Genomic DNA, 21,776 nt, shown 5'->3' on the forward strand with positions numbered 1-21,776 from the left:
GTACATATTTCTAGTATTATTTTCACCCCAGACCCTACCACTCCCTCTCTGGAAATGATTTTGCTCCCATGACATCTCTGAGAACTTCTAACTCAGTAGGAAACAGAAAGGAAATTCAGCCGAATGGCCACTCTACATATTTCCCTCCTGGAGGATACATTATACAATTTGGCTGTGTGTGAGCTGAGGTCTTCCCCGGCTGGGAGTAACGAGCTCAAAGCTCCAGAATTTCAGTTAAAAACCAGCTCCTTCCCTGTTTTGCAGCTTCTCTTCCATCCAAACCATTATTTTACTCATTTCATCCCCACAAAAATCTAGATCTTGCTTAAAATTGGCTAAATGGCACTCAAGGTAACAAAGATTTTCTCAGCTCAGTGGAATCGATCCTGGCTTTCTGAGACCGGGAAGAAGACTTCCTGCCCAGTGGGTTCTGGGCCTCACTTCAGGGAAGTTTCACTCTGGTCCTAAGGAAACCCTTGGGAGATGATGGATTATAAAACACCTAGCTCGTAAGTGCATTCGAGTGCAATGTGACAGGACCCCAGAATGACTTCCTTCTTTCCCCAAGAGGAGCGCTCTCTTTGCTTTCTTCAGGATCCAGAAGGATCCTCTCAGTGCCTCATGTCCGATTGTCCTCTCAGCCTTAACACATGCTCTTTGATTCTAGCCGCCGCCACGCCGCCACCACCCAGCTACTTTACCAACACCTCCCACAGAAGGACCCCCAGCTTCCCAAGGCCCCCAACTGCCCAGGCTCCTGGCACCTATACTTGAGTGCTCATTCCCAGACTCCCACCGCCTCACCCCATTTTTACTTGCTCTATGGGACTTAAGGGACATCTCACCATCTTCCTGATGTGACTGCGGCTCCGAGACTATCATTGTAGGTGTGGGGCGTCCTGCTTTTCCTAGTGTCCCCACTACTAACACAGGGTCCACCAGAGAGCAGAGGCTCAGTGAATGTCTGTGGAATAAATAAGATGGGGAGCAGGGATCCTACTGATTCAGATTGATTTTCTCCACGTTCTTCAATAGCCCATGCAAATCCAACTCAACATGGATATCTTAGTTTTACAGAATGACAGACACAATGGGATAAGAAGCTAGAAATTGATGGGGAATGCTTAACCCCATCAAATTTATTCTTACATTTTCTTCTCATTGCTCCCCCAAATTCTAATTCCATGTTATCTTGTTCAGGATGACACAATAAGATGGGAGATTTACAACTTGTTTTACAAAACAGCAAAACTCTTGTGTTTGAACTGGATAAGGATACAGACATTGTGATTAATGTCATTGACAAAGTTAGATAGTGAAGCTTATTAAATCTTCTGATACAAGGAACACCACTGAAAAATTTCTACAGGAAACAAAGATCAATTTCCATGTCATCATAAGGGATGGGAGGAGCCCAGAGATGCTGTACACCGTGTCCCCCCAACTGGCCCAGGCTGTCACCCCTTAGGAGGCTGCCTGCTCGCTCTCCAAACACACAGTGAAGGATGGACTCACTTCCGGCCCGACAGGAGAAGCTGCCGGACAGGGGCCTGGAAGGAGCCCGGCTGCAAGCCTGGCTCAGGGCCACTCTTCCTCATCACTCAACACCTCTTCAGACAGGGACAGGAAGGAACTGAGATTCCTTGTATTGACCCTGAGCAAATGCTCCAGGACTTGCAGCTTGCTGGTCTCCGCGTGGGCCCGGGGCCCCCACAGGAGCTCGTAGCGAGGGGGATCGCTGTTGGGCACCTGCAGGTACTCCACGTACTCCTCCCGCACCCACACGTTGGTGATGAGCTCCCTGGGCTCCCCGTAGATGCAGTGCTCCCTCCCGGGATACACCCCCATGACACTCAGTGCTTCCCACATCTTCTCCTCAGTGGCGCACTCTCCCTCCAGGAGGATCACACCCAGGAGCATCACCAGGAGGCCGTTCTTGGGCATGCTCTGCCCATCGCCCAGCATCCCGTCACAGGTGAGGCCCAGGGTGGGGACCAGGACATACGAGTGCTCCCTGGGGTCCACCTCCTTCACATCCACCCCAAAGACCAGCTGCAGACACTCAGAGGCTTGGCTCAAGATCACAGGGAAGTGGTCCTGGTCATCTCTGAGGACCGCATTCAGCATGTCTTCCTTTGTGGTCGGCTCCTTTGAGCGGTACTTCAGGAGCAGGAAGCTCACCAGTTCAGCCACCTTCAAATGGAGTGGGTCTGGGTGTGAGGACTCGGCATCTGCGGGGTCCTGGCCGGTGCTGGGCCTCTCCTCATCTTGGCTGCTGGAGGTGCTGTCTTCCGACTGGCTCCATGGAGGGGCGGCGTCGTCAGCAGCGGGGAAGAAGCAGACACCCCGAGGGCTCTGCGGGGCACTGGGTGTCCCAGAATCATCCACCTCCTCCAGGGTGTCCAGGAACAGGACGGAGGAGGAGGGGGAGGGGGAGGAGGAGGAAGAGGATGAGGGAGACATGGGGGATGCATCCGCCACCTCCTCAGCCCCAATCTCCTGCGCAACCACCACATCCTCAGCCTCTCTTGGGTCCTGAAAGTCGGCTTCAGTCTGGTGGAGGTCACTCATCTGAACCCCAGGCATGACGACTGGTGTCCGCGCCGACAGGAGTGGAGGCAGGGATGACAGATGGGGACCCACGGGCCTGGGGAAGAAAGGGAATGCCAGTGGCTCGGGCTGAGAAACCCACCCTGAGGGGCTCTGACAAAGGCGACTTACAGGTCTCCTCTTCAGGGGTGCCCTCGGCCTCACAGGGGCTCTCCTCCTGGTGGACGGTTGCCTGTGAACCTGACGGGGGAAGTGAGGCAACTCCTCAGGGTGCAGCCGGCACAGCCTGAGGTTCTGGGGGCGACAGGGGGTGTGTGGAGTGGATGTTGGCCTTGTAGGGTCCCCTCTGTTCCGGGAGCCCCCGGGTACACACTCAGGGCCCACACCTCACCCGGCACTGCCGGCCTCCTGTGCTCTGTGACCCGAGGACACGTGTCTCAGACCTAGGCCTTCACCTCCCGGTGTCTGGAGCCCCTGGAAGAGAAAGGAGGGGAGACCTCGGGTCTACACTGTGGTACAGCCCTGGACCCGCGTGCTGGCAGGAGGCCTGGGCTCTGGCAGGTTCCCACTCTTCTAGGGTGGGAGGTTCTGTCCGCGCTAGCTCAGGGTCCTCACCTTGACTCCAAGCGCGACCTGGGATTCTGCTCTCCAAGGACCTGAGGGCCCCTCCTTATAGCAAGTCCCCGGCCTCTCTCAGCCCTGGATGCGTAAGTCAGGACACACCACGTGTGCTCATCCTGCCTGGGGGCCTCCCAGGACTGACAGCAGGGGCAGGATCAGTTTTGCATCCCCTCTGTTCTGGGGTCTCGGGTCCCCTCACTCCTCCCTCGGGGTCCTCACCTTGACTCCTGGCAGGACCTGGGATTCCCCTCTCAGCCCACCTGAGGCCTCGCCCGTCATACCAGGACGCCAGTCCCTCTGTGACCCGCATTTCAGGAACTGCTGCCTGAGGTCATCCCGCCCTATGGCCTCCCAGGACTGACTCTGTTCTGGGGTCCAGGGTCCCTCAGTGCTCCCTCGCGGTCGTCTCCTTCACTCCCACTGGCACCTCAGATTCTCTTTTCCACAGACCTAGGACCTCCCCCACCCCTCCTCACACTATGTCCCGAGTCTCTCTGACCGAGTTGCGGAAGTCAGGACACTCCGATTGGGCTCATCCCGCCCTGGGCCCTCAAGACGGCTGACAGCAGGGGCACATTTATGTGGAATGGCCTCTTTTCTGGGGTCTTGGGTCCCCTCCCTCTTCCCTCAGGGACCTCAATTTGAGTCAGGCGGCATGTAGTCTCCCCTCTGCCCACTGCAGGCCCCGCCCCTCATACCAGGACCCTACTCTCTAAGAGACTGGGATGTCAGGAAATGTCACCTGTGGTCATCCTGCCCTATGACCTCCCAGGACTGACTCTTTTCTGGGATCCAGGGTCCCCTGAGTCCTCCCTCCGCGACCTCACCTTGACTCTCGGCAGGAACTGGGATTCCCCCCTCAGCTCACCTGAGGCCCCGCCCCTGAAATCTGGTCCAGTTTCTCTGAAGCCTGGATGTCAAGAAATGCTGCCAAAGGTGATCCCGACCTATGACGTCCCAGGACCGACTCTGTTCTAGGGTCCAAGGTTACCGCAGTCCTCCCTCACAGTCCTCGCGTTCTGTCCTGACAGGTCCTCAGCTTCGCATTTCCGACCTGAGGCTTCGCTCCTCATACCAGCGCCCCAGTCCCCAGTCCCCAGTCCCTCTGAGGCCCAGTTGTGGAAGTCAGGGCACGCTGCCATGTGCTCGTCCGCCCGGGGCCTCCAAGGGCTGACTGCTGGGGTAGATATCTTGGGGTCCCCTCTCTTCTGGAGTCCTGGGCCTCAGTCCTCCCTCAGGGTCCTCACTGTGACTCCCGCCAGGAACCGGGATTCCCCGCTCAGCCCACTTGAGGCCCCGCCCCTCATACCAGGTCCCCAGTCTCTCTGAGTACGGGATGTTCAGGGAAATGCGACTGTGGTCATTCCACCCTACTGCCTCCCAGGACAGACTCCGTTGTGGGGTCTAGGGTCACCTCAGTCCTCCCTCGGGGTCCTCACCTTGACTGCCGGCGGCCCTGGGATTTTCCCCTCGGCCGACCTGAGGCCCCGCCCCTCCAACAAGGACCCCAGTCCCTCTGAGTCTCGGACCCGGATGTCAGGAAATGCCGCCTGTGGGCATCCCGCCATATGGCCTCCCAGGACTGACTCTGTTCTGGGGTCCAGGGTCCCTCAGTGCTCCCTCGCTGTCGTCACCTTCACACCCAGCGGGACCTGAGATTCTCTCCTCCGCAGACCTGAGCGCCCCTCTTCCCTTACACCCGGTCCCCAGTCTCTCTGAGACCGGGTAGCGGAAGTCAGGACCCTCTAAGCAGGCTCATTCTGCCCTGGGGTCTCTGGACGGCTGAAAGTAGGGGCGCATTTATGTGGGATGGCCTCTTTTCTGGGGCCCTGAGTCCCCTCTGTTTTCCCTCAGGGTCCTCACCTTGACTCAGGCGGCATGTGGTCTCCCCTCTGCCCACCTGAGGCCCCGCGCCTCATCCCAGGACCCCCGTCTCTCCGAGACAAGACCGTGATGTCAGGAAATGCGGCCTGGGGTGATCCCGCCCTATGACCTTCCAGGACCGATTCTCTTCTGGGGTCCAGGGTCCCCTCAGTCCTCCCTCCGGGTCCCCACTTTGATGCCTGGCAGGAACTGGGATTCTCACCTCGGCCCACCTGAGGCCCCGCCCCTCAAACCAGGACCCCAGTCTCTCTGAGACCCTGATGTCAGGAAATGCGGCCTGGGGTGATCCCGCCCTATGACCTTCCAGGACCGACTCTGTTCTGAGGTCCAGGGTCCCGCAGTCCTCCCTCACAGTCCTTGCTTACTGTCCTGACAGGCCCTCAGCTCCGCATTCCCGACCTGAGGCTTCGCCCCCCATACCAGCGCCCCAGTCCCTCCGAGGCCCGGATGCGGAAGTCCCGGCACGCTGCCATGTGCTCGTCCAGCCGGGGCCTGCCGAGGTAGAAATCGTGGGGTCCCCTCTCTTCCGGTGTCCAGGGTCTCGGCAGTCCTCCCTGAGGTTCCTCATTGTGCCTCCCGCCAGGAACTGGGTTTCTGCCCTCAGCGCACCCGAGGCCCCGCCCCTCATACCAGGTCCCCGCTCGCTCTGAGACGCGGACCCGGATGTGAGGAAACGCTGCCCGAGGTGATCCCGCTCTACGACCTCCCGGGACCGACTCTGTTCTGGGGTCCAGGGTCACCGCAGTCGTCCCTTTGGGTCCTCACTTTGACTCCGGTGGCTTGTAGTCTCTCCTCTGCCCACCTGAGGCCCCGCCCCTCATACCAGGTCCCCAGTGCCTCTGAGAGCCCGGACGTCAGGAAATGTGCCTGTGGTCATTCCACCCTATGGCCTCCCAGGACAGACTCTGTTCTGGGGTCCAGGGTCACCGCAGTCCTCCCTCAGAGTGCTCACCTTGACTCCTGGCAGGACTTGCGAGTCTCCGCTCTGCCCCCTTGAGGTCCCCCTCTCTAAATTAAGTCCCCCCTCCCTCTGAGACCCGGATGCGGAAGTCAGGGCTCGCTGCCATGTGCCTCCTAGGGCTTTCAGCAGGGCAGGTTTCTCTGGGTCACCCCACCCCACGCCCTCATTTCTCCATCCGCATGCTCACCTTGGGTCCTATCAGGCCCTGGGCCCTACCTCTGCCCACTTGAATTGCCTTCCCTGAGAACCAGGCCCTCCTCCTCCTAGTCCCCCGAGAAGCCTGGCCAGGATCCCCTAGGGCGGAGACGGATCCTGTGGGGCCTTCGTCCTCCCTCAGGCCCCTACCTTGACTCCCTGTAGGGCTGGGCTTCCTCTGTGCCAGTCTGGAGCCTCCTCCCAGACCCAGGCCCGTACCTTTCTCAGACCTCCCAGGCAGAAGTCAGGGCACATCACATCCAGACGCCATGCCTCGGGGTCTCCCAGGGCTGAAATCAGGTCCAGGCTGGATTCCTCGGACCCCCTGGGGAAGATGCCCCTCCCCATTACTCGCTCCTGAAGTTCCTAACTTGGCTCCTGGGTCCTTGATGAAATGCTGGTTGGGCCGGCTCCCTCCCTGTCAGCTCTGAGCTTGTGTCTCAGATGCACCCCTTGCAGAAAATGACTCTGAGTCCTAGACTCCATGCTGGGTGGGGAGCTGCAGCGCCCCTGACCGCCGCGGAGGGTCAGAGAAGAAGCACCAGCCAGCCAGACTTCGGAAACGTTTCCCTCTAAAAGGCAGCGGCTGAGCAGCCGGACTTGGGGACGTCCTGCTCTTTCGAGGTTATCTAACATTTCATAGTTCAGAGCACTGATTTTCATTCTCTGAAGCCTCATTCAGAGTCAGAAATACATTTTACATCTCACCAAGTTTCCGGAAAGCATAGCCACTCTTAGGCTGCCTGATTCACTCCGATGCTCCATACTCTTGTTTCTTGTCCAGACTTCCTCTGCTATTTAAATGGTCAATTTTGAAAAGGACAGGCCTCATCCACTAAGGTGATTTCAGGTGGTTATTAGCACAAATTCCGCTGCCCTTAATCATCCCATCCTTCACACTGCCCTGATATTTCCCCATGGCTTCTGGCCTCTGTGGCCAGAGATGCTGAGCTCTCTCCCAATTTTCACAGTGAAACAAGGGTAGAAGTTTAAACTTTTCCTCTTACCCATCCTGCCATCTGCTTTTATCCAACACACACAGACACACACACACACACACACACACACACACAGACACACACACACACACACACACACTTAATTTCATTCTCCCGTGTAATTTTTTCCGGGGTTGATTTTGGAAACGGAAGACAAAATCTCAAGATTGACTGTCATCTTGGCAGATAAACTTATAGCACTAAATCTGTGGGGGGAAAAAGACAGAAAGAAGAAAAGAAAGAGAGAAAGAGAAAGAAAAGAAAAAGGGGAATTGATACGGTCACAACAGTTTATTCCCCATCAGTGGATATGGCATACTGCTCTTTTGGGGAGCTCTTCAGCCTGAATCTACCAGGAAACTTGTATAACGCCTCCGTCAAGACCTTGTATACATATTTGTTAGGCTTCTTTTTAGGTAACATTTAACTTTTATTGCAGTTATAAATTGAGGTATTTTTCTGTTACATGTTCTAAATAGTCATTGCTTTTGTATGGCAAGGCTCTTGGTTTTGCTGTGGTGATCTTCCATCCACTATTCCTCTGAAACCTCATATTCATTTGACTCTTCCATGGGCCCATTCCTTTGAATCTGCTTAGATACGTCATCATGTTGTGACGAGGAACATTCATTCTTTCTTTTCAATATATGTATTTCTTATTTATTTTGATATCCATAGCTCTGGCTTTCCGTTTCAGGGCAGCTTCAGAAATCGGAGGTGATCACATCTTTTTAGGACCTGTTCATGACAAGAATGCTTCTAACATTTCACATTTCTGTATGCTTGCTGCCAACTGTAGGAAAGGAAATTTACCTTCCAATCTTACCTTGCTAAAGTTCCTACCATGAACTTGTGCTGAATATCTTTCAAAGGCTTTTCTGTCTCCGTTGACCTGATCAAAACTTTTTTTCTCTGCGGATTTGTTAACACAGGGATTTACACATGGAAGTATTTTTATAATGTTCAGTGTTCACGTCTTGAACACAGCCTGTGCTCTGGTCTGTCTTATGTCCCTCTGAATTCATATGCTAAAATTCTAACGCCTGATGTGATCGTACTAGGATGTGTGACCTTTGAGCTTTGAGAAGTATTAATTTCACAAAGGAAGAACCCTCCTGAAAGGGATTAGTGCCTTATCAAAGGGACTCAGAGAGGTCCCTCACCCTTTCTGTCACGGGAGATACCAGGAAAAGTCTATTACCCTGAAGAGGGACCTCACCCAACCATGCTGGCACCCTGAACTTGGACTTCCAGCCCGAGGACGGTGAGAAAGAAATTCCTATCTTTTATAAGGTCTGCAGTCTATGATAATTTGTCACAGCAGCCCAAACAGACTAAGACAGACTGTCTGTTTATTTCACTGCTATGTTGACTATGTTTTTCATTTGATTTGGGTCTTTTTCTGTGTGAGTGACTTTGGCCTGGATGTTTATACAGCTTTCACGCCTTGATTCAAATACCAAAACAAACACACAAACAACGAATCCTACAGCTAACCTCATACTTAATAGTAAAAGCCTGAATGACTTCCTTCTAAGACTTACAAAAGCCCAGGGTGTACATTCTTAAGCAAATTCTTTCGAGGCGTAGAAGACATGGAAGTCTAGACCAATGTAATGAAGCAGGTATAAGAAAAAAAAAGATAAACAGATAGGAGAAGGAAAAACAAAACAGTCCCTATTAGAAAATGACATCAACATCTGCCTAGAAAATTCCTAAGTGCGTTTAGCAAGGTCACTGGACATGAGAACAATACAGAAATGTTAATTATATATTTTTGTACACTATCATTGTTCTTAAAATTGAAAATTGGAAAAAAAGATCAATGTCACTTATAACTAAGAACTGAGAAACGTGGAACGAAATCCTTAGTATAAGTCCAACAAAATATGTGTGAGATATGTATGCTGAACACCACAAAACACTGATGAAAGTCATCAAGAAAGAGATAAATAGAGAGATGTGTGGTTTTCATGAATCATGAGTCAATATTGTCACGATGTTAATTATCCTCACGTTGTTCTATAGAATCATCACGATCACAAGGAAAATCCCAGCAGGAAGAAAACAGTTTGGTAGTTCTTCAAAAGCTAAACGTAGAAATGAACATATGACCCCTTAATTCCATTCTTAGGTATCTACCAAAAAGGCTTGAAACTAGATACTCAAACAAGTACGTGTACACGCATGCTCATTGCAACTCTTCACAAGAGCCAAGAAGTGGAAACAGCCCAAAAGTCCATCAGTGGAGGAATGAATAAACAAATTGTGTCATGTATCTATATCTATAGCTATAGCTATATATCTATCTATATGTATGTATGTATGTATGTATATGTATGTGTATATAGATACATATGTACCGTGGAATCATATCCAGCCATAAAAAGGAATGAAGTCTGGTATATGCTATGATATGGTCATATCCTCAAAAACATGATACCAAGTGAAATAAAGCAGACACAAAAGGTCATATATTGTATGATTCCATGTGTACGAAATATTGAAACTAGAGAAATCCATGGAGACAGAAGTTAGATTACTAGTTGCCAGGGGCTTGGGACAGGGAGAAGCTGCTTAATGGGCAAGAATTTTCCATTTGGGGTGATGGGAATGTTTTGGAAATGGGTAGATGTCTTGGTTGCACAACTAAATGCCACTGAAGTGTTCACTTTAAATGGGTTAATTTTGTATGAATTTTACCACAGTATATTTTTTAAATTCCAGCAGGATTTTTTCCTAAATATAAATGTCTGATTCCCAAATGTATTATGAGTAACGTCTTTATGTAAAGTCAAAGAACTAGAACAGTCTAAACAACTATGAAAAGAGAGTATCAGTATCAAAGGTCCCACACAATTTAATGTCAAGACTTTACTACATAACAGGGGGTGCAATCTTTTCATGTGGTTTTGGTAGATTTTGTGTGTCATATAGCTTCTGTTGCAACTATTCAACTCTGCTGTTGTAGTGCAGAAACAGGCATAGGTAACGTGTAAATGAAGAGGCATTGCTGTGTTCCAATATGAACTTTGCTTACAGAAATAGGTGGCAGAAGGAGTTTGGACTATTAGCCATACTTGGCCAGTCCCTAGTGTTATTAGCAAAGGGCCAGTCAAATGGGCCAAATGAACATAACAGAAAGTCCAGAATAGACCTAACAAAAGTTGCAAAGCAATCCAATTATGCTAGAATAATTGGACATGTATGTGTGTCTGTGTGTGTGTGTGTCTGAGATGTGTGTGTACGTATGTGTGTGTGTGTGTGTGTGTGTGTGTGTGTGTGTAAAACACTGAGAAACAAAAACCAGAGATCTCAACCCACACCTCAAAAATGAAGATAGGCTTAACTGTATGGATGAAAACTAGAATGCTTATAGAAGAAACCATAAGAGAAAATCTTTGTGATTTTGGTTCTCTAAGATTTTTGTAAAATTTATAGAGTCAAATCGGAATGATGAAAATGTTCTGGAATTAGATAGCAGTGATGGATACAAAAATGTGTGCAGTTCCTAAAAGCCGCTCTGAACTGTACACTTTAGAAGGGTGATGGTAAGGTATGTCAATTATTTCTCAGTAAGACAAAAGTGCCCCAGACTCTAACGATTTCTGACAATCTATGTCTTGCCCAGTATACACCAGAGATGTCTATCAGAGAATAGAAAAAAGTCACTCAAAGGTTCGAAATCTTTCACTCTCCACACTGCAAGTTACAGCAGATGGCAACTTCATTAACCCATCTACCTTAGAAGTGCATTGTTATGAACATGCTTGCAAAAGCTGCGTCTGCTCTTACAGTCCCATAGATTTTGGATGGTTGTGTTTTCATTTTCATTTACCTCCAGGTATTTTTGATTTCCTCTCTGATTTCTTCAGTGACCCACTGGCTGTTCAATAGCATATTGTTTAGCGTCCACCAGTCTGTGGGTTTTGCAGGGGTTTATTTGTATATGACTTCTAGTCTCAAAGAACTGTGATGGGAAAAGTTGCTTGATGTGATTTCAATCTTCTTAAGTTTGCTGAGACTTTTTTTGTGATCTAGCTTGTAATGTATCCTGGGAATGTTCCATGCACACTTTGAAAGAATATCTATTCTGCTGCTTTGGGATGAAGTGTGTGTGTGTGTGTGTGTGTGTGTGTCTGTGTGTCTGTGTCTCTGTGTGTGTGTGTGTGTGTGTGTGTAAATACACATACAGTTATTTATAACATAGATATATAAAGTCCATCAGGTCTGAAGTGTCATTAAGGCCAGTGTTTCCACATGGATTTTTTTGTCTGGATGATCGATTCATTCATAGAAGTGGGGTGTTCCAGTCTCCTACCATTATTGTGTTACTGCCGATTTTTCTCTTCATGTCTGTTAATAATTGCTTTCTGTATTTAGGTGCTCCTGTGTTGGGTGCACATATACTTATAATGTTATATCTTCTTTTTGGATGGATCCCTTCATCACTTTGTAATTCTTTGTGTCTTGTTACAGTCTTTGTTTTAAATTCTGTTTTGTCTGATACAAGTATTGCTACCCTGGCTTAGTTTTTATTTCCATTTGCATGGAATAACATTTTCAATCCCCTCACTTTTAATCTATGTATGTCTTTAGATCTCAGTTGAGCCTCTTGTAGGCAGCATATATACATGAGCCTTCTTTTGTAGCCATTCAGCCAGTCTATGTCTATGATTGGAGTATTTAGTTCTTGCACAATTAAAGAGGTTATCAATCAGTAGATTCTTATTGTCCTTTTGTTAATTGTTTGGGAATTTTTCCATATTTTTTATTGAGTTCTAGTCATTTTACAATATTGTGTCAAATTCCAGTGTAGAGCACAATTTTTCAGTTATACATGAACACACATATATTCATTGTCACATTTTTTTTTCGCTGTGAGCTGCCACAAGATCTTGCATATATTTCCCTGCGCTATACAGTATAATCTTGTTTATCTATGCTATATATGCCTGTCAAGATCTACAAATTTTGAAATCCCAGTCTGTCCCTTCCCACCCCCCGCCCCCTTGGCAACCACAAGTATGTATTCTATGTCTATGAGTCTGTTTCTGTTTTGAATTTATGTTCTTTTTTTAGATTCCATATACGAGCAACCTCATATGGTATTTTTCTTTCTCTTTCTGGCTTACTCCACAGCACGTTCCTGCCCTGCCCTCTGCAGTAACGCCCACAAGGCCGGCGGGCTGGCAACGTGCTCTCTGGCCCTGAAGCCAGGACACAGGCTCAGCCTCGGAAACTCAGCAGCCCTCCACGGGACCGGAAGTGCCCGAGCACCTGCTCAGGTGGCATCAGGGACCCTGAAAGCCAGGACCTTCCTGTGCGGCAGGCAGCAGACTAGACACAGAGGAAGGATGGTTAACTAGTTTCTCTTTACAAATCAGGCTAGAATACCCACCAAGAACCATCTTTCATCTCCGAGGAGGATTCTGAGCTGTTTTGTATTCAGCCTCGGCGGGCGTTCCCTCCCTGCGAATTCCAGGACCATTCCGCACCTATGGCTTTGGAGTCTGACCATCGAGGGGAGCTGACCCATCAGTGTAAGTGTCCAGCAGACCGTTTCCAAGAACACACCCCAGTAAATCCTACCCCAAGTTTGGGGCGGTTACCAAACCTCTTCAACTATATATGCCAGGACGGAGTACACTGTGAGCCACGTCAAACGCCACTCCTCCCTGCAGTTGGAGCATTCTGAGTGTCCTAGCAGCTCAGGCAGGATAACCAGGTCTCTAAGCATCCCTGAACAAAGTGCACCTTCCCCCCTCGCCCAGGAGATGTATCCACGATCCCAGAGGGACTGCTCACAGCAACCTCCCACCTGACACGTTCCTCTCACCACTAAAAGTGCCGTCTGCACGTCTGCCTGCCGCCACCACCCAGCTTCATTACCATCACCTCCCACAGAAGGACCCCCGCCCCCAACCCCAGCTTCCCAAAGAGAAGAGCAGAGGCTCGGTGAATGTGTGCGGATGAAGTGAGACGGTGAGCGGGGATCCTATTGATTCAGACTGATTTTCTCCTACTTTCTTAAATAACCCGTGGAAATCCAATTAAACATAGGGATATTACACGTATAAAATGACAAACAAGAAGGGATAAGAAGCGAGTTAATATTTTTACTTTTATTGTTCTAAATCTTCCCTCATCTATATTATTGCTAATTACTCTCACATTTCCCGAACAATTCGAATTGCAATTCCATATTATGTCATCCAGGATGACAGAAAAAAAAAAAAAAGAGAGACAGATTTCAGTCTCCTTTACAGAAGAGGAAAACTGTTGTGTTTGAACTGGATAAGCACACACACGTTGTGATCAATGTCATTCACAAAGTTAGATACTGAAGCTTATTAAATCTTCTATTAATAGGAACAGCACTGAAAAACACCTACAGGAAACAAAGATCAATTTCCACGTCACCATAAAGGACGGGAGGAGCCCAGAGATGCTGTACGCCGTGCCCCCCGAGCTGGCCCGGGCCCTCACTCCTTCCAAGGCTGACTGCTCGCTCTGCAAACACAGAGTGAAGGATGGACTCCCTTCCTGCCCGGCAGGAGAAGCTGCTGGACAGGGGCCTGGAGGAGCCCGGCTGCAAGTCTGGCTCAGGCCTCCTCTTCCTCATCGCTAGCAGCCTCATCTGACAGGGATGGGAAGGAACTGGGACCCCGTCTACTGGCCCTGTGTACATGCTCCAGGACTTGCAACTTGCTGATCTCCGCGTGGGCCCGGGGGCCCCACAGGAACTCGAAGCGAGCGGGATCGCTGTTGGCCACCTGCCGGTACTCCAGGTACCCCTCCTGCACCCACGCTTTGGTGATGAGCTCCCTGGGCTCCCCGTAGATGAAGTGCTCCCTCCCAGCACGCAGCCCCAGCTTGCTCAGTGCTCCCCACACCTCCTCCTCAGGGAGGCGCTCTCCCTCCAGGTGGATCATGCAAAGGAGCATCACCAGGAGGCCGTTCTTGGGCATGCTCTGCCCATCGCCCAGCATCCCATCACAGGTGAGGCCCAGGGTGGGGACCAGGACATACCAGTGGCCCCCGGGATCCACCTCCTTCACATCCACCCCAAAGACCAGCTGCATGTACTCAGAGGCCTGGCTGAAGACCGCAGGGAAGTGGTGCTGGTATTCTCTGAGGAAGATACTCAGCATTTCTGCCCTGGTGGTCGGCTGCTTCCTGTGATACTTGAGGAGCAGGAAGCCCACCAGGTCAGTCACCATCGAAGGCTGTGCATCATGGAGCAGGGACACGGCACAGGCAGAGTAGGAAGAGGAGACTGAGGAGGAGGAGGACCAGGGGGATGCGCCCCCCTCCTGCTCAGCCTCCATCTGCTGAACATCCATGAGGCCCCGGGAGTCTCTGGGGTCCTGAAGGTCTTCCGCAGCCTTGCGGAGCTCACTCATCTCAACGGGGGGCACGATGAGTGGTGTCGGGCAGCCGAGAGGAGCGAGGGAAGGGGTGACAAATGGAGACCCAAGGGCCTGGGGGAGAGAGGGTGTGTCAGCAGGCTGGGCTGAGAAACCCACCCTGAGGGGCTCTGACAAAGGCGACTTACAGGTCTCCTCTTCAGGGGTGCCCTCGGCCTCACAGGGGCTCTCCTCCTGGTGGACGGTCGTCTGTGAACCTGACGGGGGAAGTGAGGCAACTCCTCAGGGTGCTGCCGGCACCAGCCCGAGGTTCTGGGGGCGACAGGGGGTGTGTGGAGTGGACGTTGGCCTTGTGGGTTCCCGTCTGTTCCGGGAGCCCCCGGGTACACACTCAGGGCCCACACCTCACCCGGCACTGCCGGCCTCCTGTGCTCTGTGACCCGAGGACACGTGTCTCAGACCTAGGCTTTCACATCCCGGTGTCTGGAGACCCTGGAAGAGAAAGGAGGGGAGACCTCGGGTCTACACTGTGGTACAGCCCTGGACCCGCGTGGTGGCGGGAGGCCTGGGCTCTGGCAGGTTCCCACTCTTCTAGCACGGGAGGCCCTCTCCGCGCTAGCTCAGGGTCCTCACCGTGACTCCAAGCGGGACCTGGGATTCGGCTCTCCAACCACCTGAGGGGCCCTCCTTATAATCAGTCCGAGGTCTCTCTGAGACCTGGATGCGGAAGTCAGGACGCACCACGTGTGCTCATCCTGCCTGGGGGCCTCCCAGGGCTGCCAGCAGGGGCAGGATCGGTTGCGTCCCCCTGTTCTGGGGTCTCGGGTCCCCTCACTCCTCCCTCGGGGTCCTCACCTTGACTCTTGGCAGGAGTTGAGATTCCCCTCTCAGCCCACCTGAGGCCCCGCCCGTCATACCAGGACGCCAGTCCCTCTGAGACCCGCATTTCAGGAACTGCTGCCTGAGGTCCTCCCGCCCTATGGCCTCCCAGGACTGACTCTCTTCTGGGGTGCAGGGTCCCTGAGTGCTAACTCGCGGTCGTCACCTTCACTCCCAGGCGGCCCTGAGATTCTCTCCTCCGCAGACCTGAGCCCCCCGCCTCCCTTTCTCTATGTCCCCAGTCTCTCTGAGACCCGGATGCGGAAGTCAGGACAAACCTCGTGGGCCTGTCCTCCCCTCGGGCCTCCGGACAGCTGATAGCAAGGGCGCCTTTCTGTGGGGTGGCCTATCTTCTGGATCCCGGGTCCCCTCAGTTCTCCCTCAGCGTCGTCACTCAGGCGGCATGTCGTCTCCCCTCTGCCCACCCGTGGCCCCGCCCCTCATCCCAGGACCCCAGTCCCTGTGAGACCCGGATGTCAGGAAATGCCGCCTCTGGTTATTCCGACCTATGGCTTCCCAGGACTCATTATGTTTTAGGGTCCAGGGTCCCTCACTGCTCGCTCGCAGTCGTCACCTTCACTCCCAGTGGGACATCGGATTCTCTCCTCTGAATATCTGAGGGTCCCCCCATCTCACACAAAGTCCCCGGTCTCTCTGAGACCAGGGTGCCGCAGTCATGACACGACACGTGGGCCTGTCCTGCCCTCGGGCCTCCGGGCAGCTGATAGTAAGGTTCCCTGTCTGTGGATGGTCTGTTTTCTGGGTTCCGGGGCCCTTCCTTCCTCCCTCAGGGTCCTCACTTTGACTCAGGCAGCATGTGGTCTACCTTCTGGCAACCCGAGGCCCCGCCCGTCATATCAGGACCCTAGTCCCTCTGAGACCCGGATGTCAGGAAATGCCACCGGTGGTCACCCTGCCCCAAGGCCTCCAAGGTCCAACGCTGTCCCGGGGTGCAGGATCCATCCGTTCTCCCTCGGGGTCCTCACTTTGACTCAGGCGGTATGTAGCCTCCCCTTGGAACCCTCGAAGCCCCACCCCTCATCCCAGGACCCCAGACCCTGTGAGACCCGGATGTCAGGAAATGCCGCCGCTGGTCACCCTGCCCTAAGGTCTCCAAGGACCAACACTGTCCCGGGGTGCGGGATCCCCTGTTCTCCCTCAGGGTCCTCACTTTCACTCAGGCAGCACTGGCCTCCCCTTGGACCACCCGAGGCCCCGCCCCTCATCCCAGGACCCCAGTCCCTCCGAGACCCGGATGTCAGGAAGTCAGGACCCCACGAGTGCTCATCCCACCCAGGCCCTCCCAGGGCTGACAGCAGGGGCGGGGATCTGTGGGGCCCCTTCTGTCCTCCCTCAGCGTCCTCAGCTTCAGCCCTGGCGGGTCCTGGGACGCCCCCTTGTTGACCCGAGCCCACACCCTCACACCAAGGCCCTCACTGCCCTGACACCCCCAGGGGAGTCTGTGGACGCACATCAGGCCAACAGGCCCAGGGCTTCCCAGGACTGTGGACGCCAGGGGCTGAGATGGATTCCCCGGGGATCCCGCAGCCCTCCCTCTGCTCCCCACCTGGGCTCCAGGCTGGGCCTGGGCCCCTCCCTCTGCCCACCTGAGTTTGATCCCATTGTACTCAGACCCTCCCCAGGCAGGACCCCCGAGAGGGGAGTGGGGATGAGGGGGTGGGGATCTGATCCTCGCAACCCTGCCTGGGGTCTCCCAGGGGTGACCGCAAAACCGACCTGGATGCCTGCCCCCGCCCCCCAAGTCCCCTCACACGGTTTTACCTTGACTCCTGGCAGCGCTGGGCTCCTTCCCAGTGCAGACCTGAAGCCGGCCTCCCTCACCCAGGCGCTCACCTCTCTCACCTCGCAAGGGTGGGGCATCAGTGCACGTGACATCCGGACCCACTGCCCTGGAGTCTCCCAGGGCTGTCGGGGGCGGGTGGGGGTGCCGGAGGTGGATTCCCTGGGGTCCTCAGGCTCCTGTGTCCTCACCTGGACTCCTGACAGGATCTGGGAGCCACCCTCTGCCCTCCTGAGACTGCGTCTCTCAGACCCAGCCTCTGACTCCCCGAGTTCGCTGAGGAGGTGGGGGCCGGGGACTGCTCAGCCTGACAGCCCCGTCCGGGGGCCCCCAGGATTCCCGCGCGGGGCCGATTTGCGTTCTTAGGGTCCCTCTGTTGCGGGGTGGTTGGACCCCTTTGTCCTCATCCAGGAAGGTCCTCAGCCACCCTCGCACACAAAGGCTGCAGTCCCAGCAAAGATGCTGGAGGGGACCTGCCTCCTGGTGACCGTGAAGGGGCAGAGAGCAACACACCTTCCCTCGGGGGCTCCTCGCCAGCCAGCCTGACTTCGGAGACGGTCTGTTCGAAAGACTTACCTTTTCCTGAAGAGGCTGAGCAGTGGCAGGGGAGTTGCGGATCCCTTGCGTTGATGACTAGGTAATAGTACCTGTTCCAGAGCCGTGACTTTCACTTGTTAATTCTCATGCATAGTAAGAACTACATTTCTCATCTGCACCTACTGTGCGTGTATGTATGACACGTGTGCAGGCTGTGTGTGCTTATGTACACGTACGTCCACGCACCACCTGTGTACGTACTAGCGCGTGTATCTCGGTGCGTGTTTATATTTTACGAGGGCTCGTATGTACGTGCAGACGGTATACATACCCAAGGCGCAAAAGTGTGCCTGCTATAACCACGTGTGAGGTGCTCTGGTACCGCCACCTTATTGTCCGTCTCTCCCTTACGTTCTGTTTAAGTGATGTGTTTTGCACAGGCCAGTCCTCACGCAGGTTTGATGTCAGGTGGGTATTAGCAGAGACTCAGGAGGGAAATGCCTCAGCTGACCCATCTTTCTTGCTGTCCTGGTAGAGCCCCAGGGCTGAGGCACGTGTGTCCGGGGCCCTGCCCCAGCTGTAGGCACGAAACCGCTCAGAAGCGGGAGATCTTCTCTCCTACCTGTCCTGCCCTCTGCGTCTGTGCGGCCCACAGCCCCTCCCCCACTCCCTGCTGCCCCCCACCCCCACCCCGCAACGGACGAGTCAGCTCCCCAGTCAGCAGTCTTCCCCTCGGGTGTCCTCACGTTTTGTTGTTCACCTAGCGTTGTTCATACCGTGTGTTATTTTAAAGTCTTTATTTTTATAGCACCTTTAGGTGCACAGAACAACAAAGAGAAGGTACAGAGATTTCCCATTTACTTCCCGCCCCCACACCTACGTAGCCTGCCTCCTTATCAGCAACCCACCAGAGTCGTCCATGTGTCAGAATTGATGGACCTACGCTGTCACCTAGAAATTAGAGTTTCCCTTGGGGTTCACTCTTGGTGCTGCACCTTCCCTGGGTTTGGGCAAACGTGTATGACATGCCCTCATCACTGGGGTATCATGCAGACTATTTCACGTCACTAACCACCCTCTGCTGTACAGCGCCTATTCATTCCTCTCCCCACAGCGCCTGCAGACACTCATCTTCTTAGCGTCTCCATCATTTTGCCTTCACAGAATGTCACATAGTTGAAATAATACCGTATGTTGCCTTTTCAGAATCACTCAGTTTGTAATTGCATCGAAGGTTCTTCATGTCTATTCCTTGCTTGATAACTCATTTCTTTTTTGCACTGGGTGATACTCCATTTCCTGCACATACCAAAGTGTATTTATTCACCGACTTAAGGACCTCTTGTTTGCATCTATAGTTTGGCAATTCTAAGTAAAGCTGCTATAAACATCCACGTGTAGGTTTCTGTGCGGACACAAGTTTTCAACTTCTTTGGGTAAATACCCATATGGTTTCTGGATCATACAGTAAGAGTTTGTTTACTTTTATAAGATCCTGCCAAGCTGTTCCAATGTAACTGTACCATCTTGTATTCCCACCAGCAATGAATGGGAGTTCCTGCTGCTCCAAATCCTCCCCAGCATTTGGTGTTGTCACTGTACCAGATTTTCCCAATTGCAATACGTGTCTAGTTACGATGTGTGTGTGTGTGTGTGTGTGTGTGTGTGTGATCATCAAGTGACTCCTCACACCTGTTGATCACTAGGTATCAAGCTGGGAAAGGCACAGTCAAGCTAAAGATTTGGAGAATCCTGCCCAAAGCATCAGGAGGCAGCTTCAGTCACGCTGTGTGTGCGCAAGATTTTGTCCTCTGGACATCATTCCTAGTCCTCTTTCTAGGAGGAAAAGCAGAAGAGGAAACTGGAAAGTTCAGAGGAAAAGAACTTTAGGATGGCTCTAGGTAACTCAGATTGGTTCCCACCTTCAGAGACCGTGTGTGAGCCCAAACGCTTCTGAAGCAACCACGTGGCGGGCACATCCTCCAAGTCCGAGCTGTGACCGGGAGAACTTGGAATGTGGCTCTGGGTGAGGAAACGTTTCCTCGGGGGGCCAGGGGAAAGGCCCACGGCAGAAACTTTCCCTCACACTCAGAGAGTCCCAGAACACCCTCGCTCACAGAGCTCTGTGGTGGGCTGTGTGGATCAGGACGGAGCACGTGCAGAGGTCCTGATGCCTCCTCCCCAGGGCCAAGCCCCTCAGCACAGTCCATTCCCCTGCGCTGGTCCAGGGCCCCTGAGCGTCACCCATGCTGGGTCTAGAACAAGCTATGTCATGTCTAAGCACTTCTGGCACGCGAGGGGTCCCATCCCCAATAACAGAGTGCCGGTGAGAAGAGGAAACCCACCTGAGTCAGTGGACCGGGAGGATACACACTGGTTCAGAAGCCCCACAGTGTGGGGAAGGCACATCGTACACGCACAGTGACAACAGCTGCATCTACTGTCCACGTCCTTGGCCCAGACATTGTAGAGACAGGTCGCATCGTGTATAAACTCGCACCGGTGCTTTCAACGGGTACGACTACTATGCCCATTTGACGGGCAGAAATCGAGGCACAGACGGTTTCCATGACTGGCTCAGCTTAGCGGCCGCAGGACACACATTCAGTCTGAGCTTTGTGTGGGTCGAAAGCCCTGTGCCCCACTGGTCTGAGCCGACTCGCCAACACTCACGGGGGCCCCGGCTGTCCTGCACGCTGTCCTACCACCTGGTGCCTCATGCCACGTAGCTGAGAACACAGGGAAGCCAGGCATCGGTGCTCAGGAGAGCCTGACACCGGATTCTGCCCACGTGGCCTGTCCCAGCCCCGCGGGATCACCATCCATCCTGAAATGGAGACGGGGCCCCAGGAGGCGGGTCTGGGTCTAGGAGAGAGGGTGTGAGGATGGAGAAGGCTCCTGGATGTGGGGGTAAAGGCTCGGCCCTCTGAAGTCTGCTCTTCTGTTCGGGCTGGGGCCCTGCTCCCACTTCCTCCTGCCCACTCTGCTCGGCTTCTCTCCCAGCTGACTGGGGGGCCCACGTTCTCCTGCAGGCTCACTGCCCTGGGCACATGGGGTGTCAGGCAGGCGGCAGGCCTGTAGTTCAAAGCATGGTGCCCTTGGGTCCGGTGGGCTCTCAGGGCTCCCGCAAGGGGGCGGGGATCCGCGCCTCAGGGCCCTGGGCAGGCACCTGTGTCTGGGGACGGCCCAGGTTTCCACATGCGGCACACGTGGCATGTTTGGTCCATGTGTGCGGTGTGTGGATGTACGTGTACTTAAGCACATACAGTCTAGACATGTGATACAGATACACGCACAGTAGGTGCAGATGAGAATTGTGGTTCTTACTATGGATGAGAATTGACAAGTGAAAGTCACGGCTCTGGAACAGATACTATTATCTAGTCATCAACGCAAGGGATCCGCAGCTCCCCTGCCACTGCTCAGCCTCTTCAGGAAAAGGTAAGTCTTTCGAACAGACCGTCCCCGAGGTCAGGCTGGTTGTCAGCGAGTCGCCGAGGGAAGGTGTGTTGCTCTCTGCCCCTTCACGGTCACCAGGAGGCAGGTCCCCTCCAGCATCTTTGCTGGGACTGCAGCCTTTGTGTGCGAGGGTGGGTGAGGGCCCTCCAGGGTAAGGACAGAGGGGTCCAACCACCCGACAACACAGGGACCCTAAGAATGCAAATCGGCCCCGTGCGGGAATCCTGGGGGCCCCCGGACGGGGCTGTCAGGCTGAGCAGTCCCCGGCCCCCACTTCCTCAGCGAACTCGGGGAGTCAGAGGCTGGGTGTGAGAGACACACTCTCAGGAGGGCAGAGGGCGAATCCCAAGTCCTGTCAGGAGTCAAGGTGAGGACACAGGAGACTGAGGCCCGCAGGGAATCCACCTCCGGCCCCCCCCGACAGCCCTCGGAAACCCCTGGGCTCAGGGTCCAGATGTGACGGGCACTGATGCCCCACCCTTGGGAGGTGAGAGAGGTGAGGGCCTGGGTGAGGGAGGCCG

General features: G+C 53.4%; 2 protein-coding genes across 6 annotated transcripts; both read right to left on the reverse strand.

Moving 5' to 3' along the window:
- Positions 1 to 1,140: 1,140 nt before the first annotated feature.
- Positions 1,141 to 6,383, reverse strand: LOC116661923 (melanoma-associated antigen 8-like). 2 transcript variants are annotated; one of them, XM_032474799.1, is made up of 4 exons: positions 6,362 to 6,383; positions 2,942 to 3,024; positions 2,722 to 2,790; positions 1,141 to 2,647 (listed from the first exon to the last, which is right to left on the reverse strand). In XM_032474799.1, the coding sequence occupies exon 4, from the start codon at positions 2,584 to 2,586 to the stop codon at positions 1,579 to 1,581; it is 1,008 nt and encodes a 335-aa protein (XP_032330690.1). In that variant the 5' UTR covers positions 2,587 to 2,647; positions 2,722 to 2,790; positions 2,942 to 3,024; positions 6,362 to 6,383; the 3' UTR covers positions 1,141 to 1,578. The 2 variants fall into 2 exon arrangements, with proteins under 2 accessions (XP_032330690.1, XP_032330689.1); XM_032474798.1 differs by lacking the exon at positions 6,362 to 6,383 and adding an exon at positions 4,040 to 4,720 and having other exon boundaries at positions 2,722 to 3,024.
- Positions 6,384 to 13,581: 7,198 nt separating this feature from the next.
- LOC116661922 (melanoma-associated antigen 8-like) lies at positions 13,582 to 16,478 on the reverse strand. Of its 4 annotated transcripts, none has more exons than XM_032474791.1 (4): positions 16,371 to 16,478; positions 14,989 to 15,071; positions 14,768 to 14,891; positions 13,582 to 14,693 (listed from the first exon to the last, which is right to left on the reverse strand). In XM_032474791.1, the coding sequence occupies exons 1-4, from the start codon at positions 16,419 to 16,421 to the stop codon at positions 13,815 to 13,817; spliced, it is 1,137 nt and encodes a 378-aa protein (XP_032330682.1). In that variant the 5' UTR covers positions 16,422 to 16,478; the 3' UTR covers positions 13,582 to 13,814. The 4 variants fall into 4 exon arrangements, with proteins under 4 accessions (XP_032330682.1, XP_032330683.1, XP_032330681.1 ...); XM_032474792.1 differs by having other exon boundaries at positions 16,285 to 16,422; XM_032474790.1 differs by lacking the exon at positions 16,371 to 16,478 and adding an exon at positions 16,033 to 16,234.
- Positions 16,479 to 21,776: the final 5,298 nt, after the last annotated feature.

The sequence above is a fragment of the Camelus ferus genome, chromosome X, assembly GCF_009834535.1.
Source record: "Camelus ferus isolate YT-003-E chromosome X, BCGSAC_Cfer_1.0, whole genome shotgun sequence".
Taxonomy (NCBI): Eukaryota; Metazoa; Chordata; class Mammalia; order Artiodactyla; family Camelidae; genus Camelus; species Camelus ferus.

Bases quoted from the DNA above. Each gene is read 5' to 3' on its own strand.
- LOC116661922 (XM_032474789.1), bottom strand. From the start codon at position 15,494: ATGACGGGCGGGGCCTCAGGTGGGCTGAGAGGGGAATCTCAACTCCTG. The intron at 14,892-14,988 runs GTGAGGTGTGGG...TGTCGCCCCCAG, and splicing joins CAGGAGGCCGGCAGTGCCGG to AACCTCGGGCTGGTGCCGGC. The intron at 14,694-14,767 runs GTAAGTCGCCTT...TCTCTCCCCCAG, and splicing joins CACCCCTGAAGAGGAGACCT to GCCCTTGGGTCTCCATTTGT.
- LOC116661923 (XM_032474799.1), bottom strand. From the start codon at position 2,586: ATGCCTGGGGTTCAGATGAGTGACCTCCACCAGACTGAAGCCGACTTT.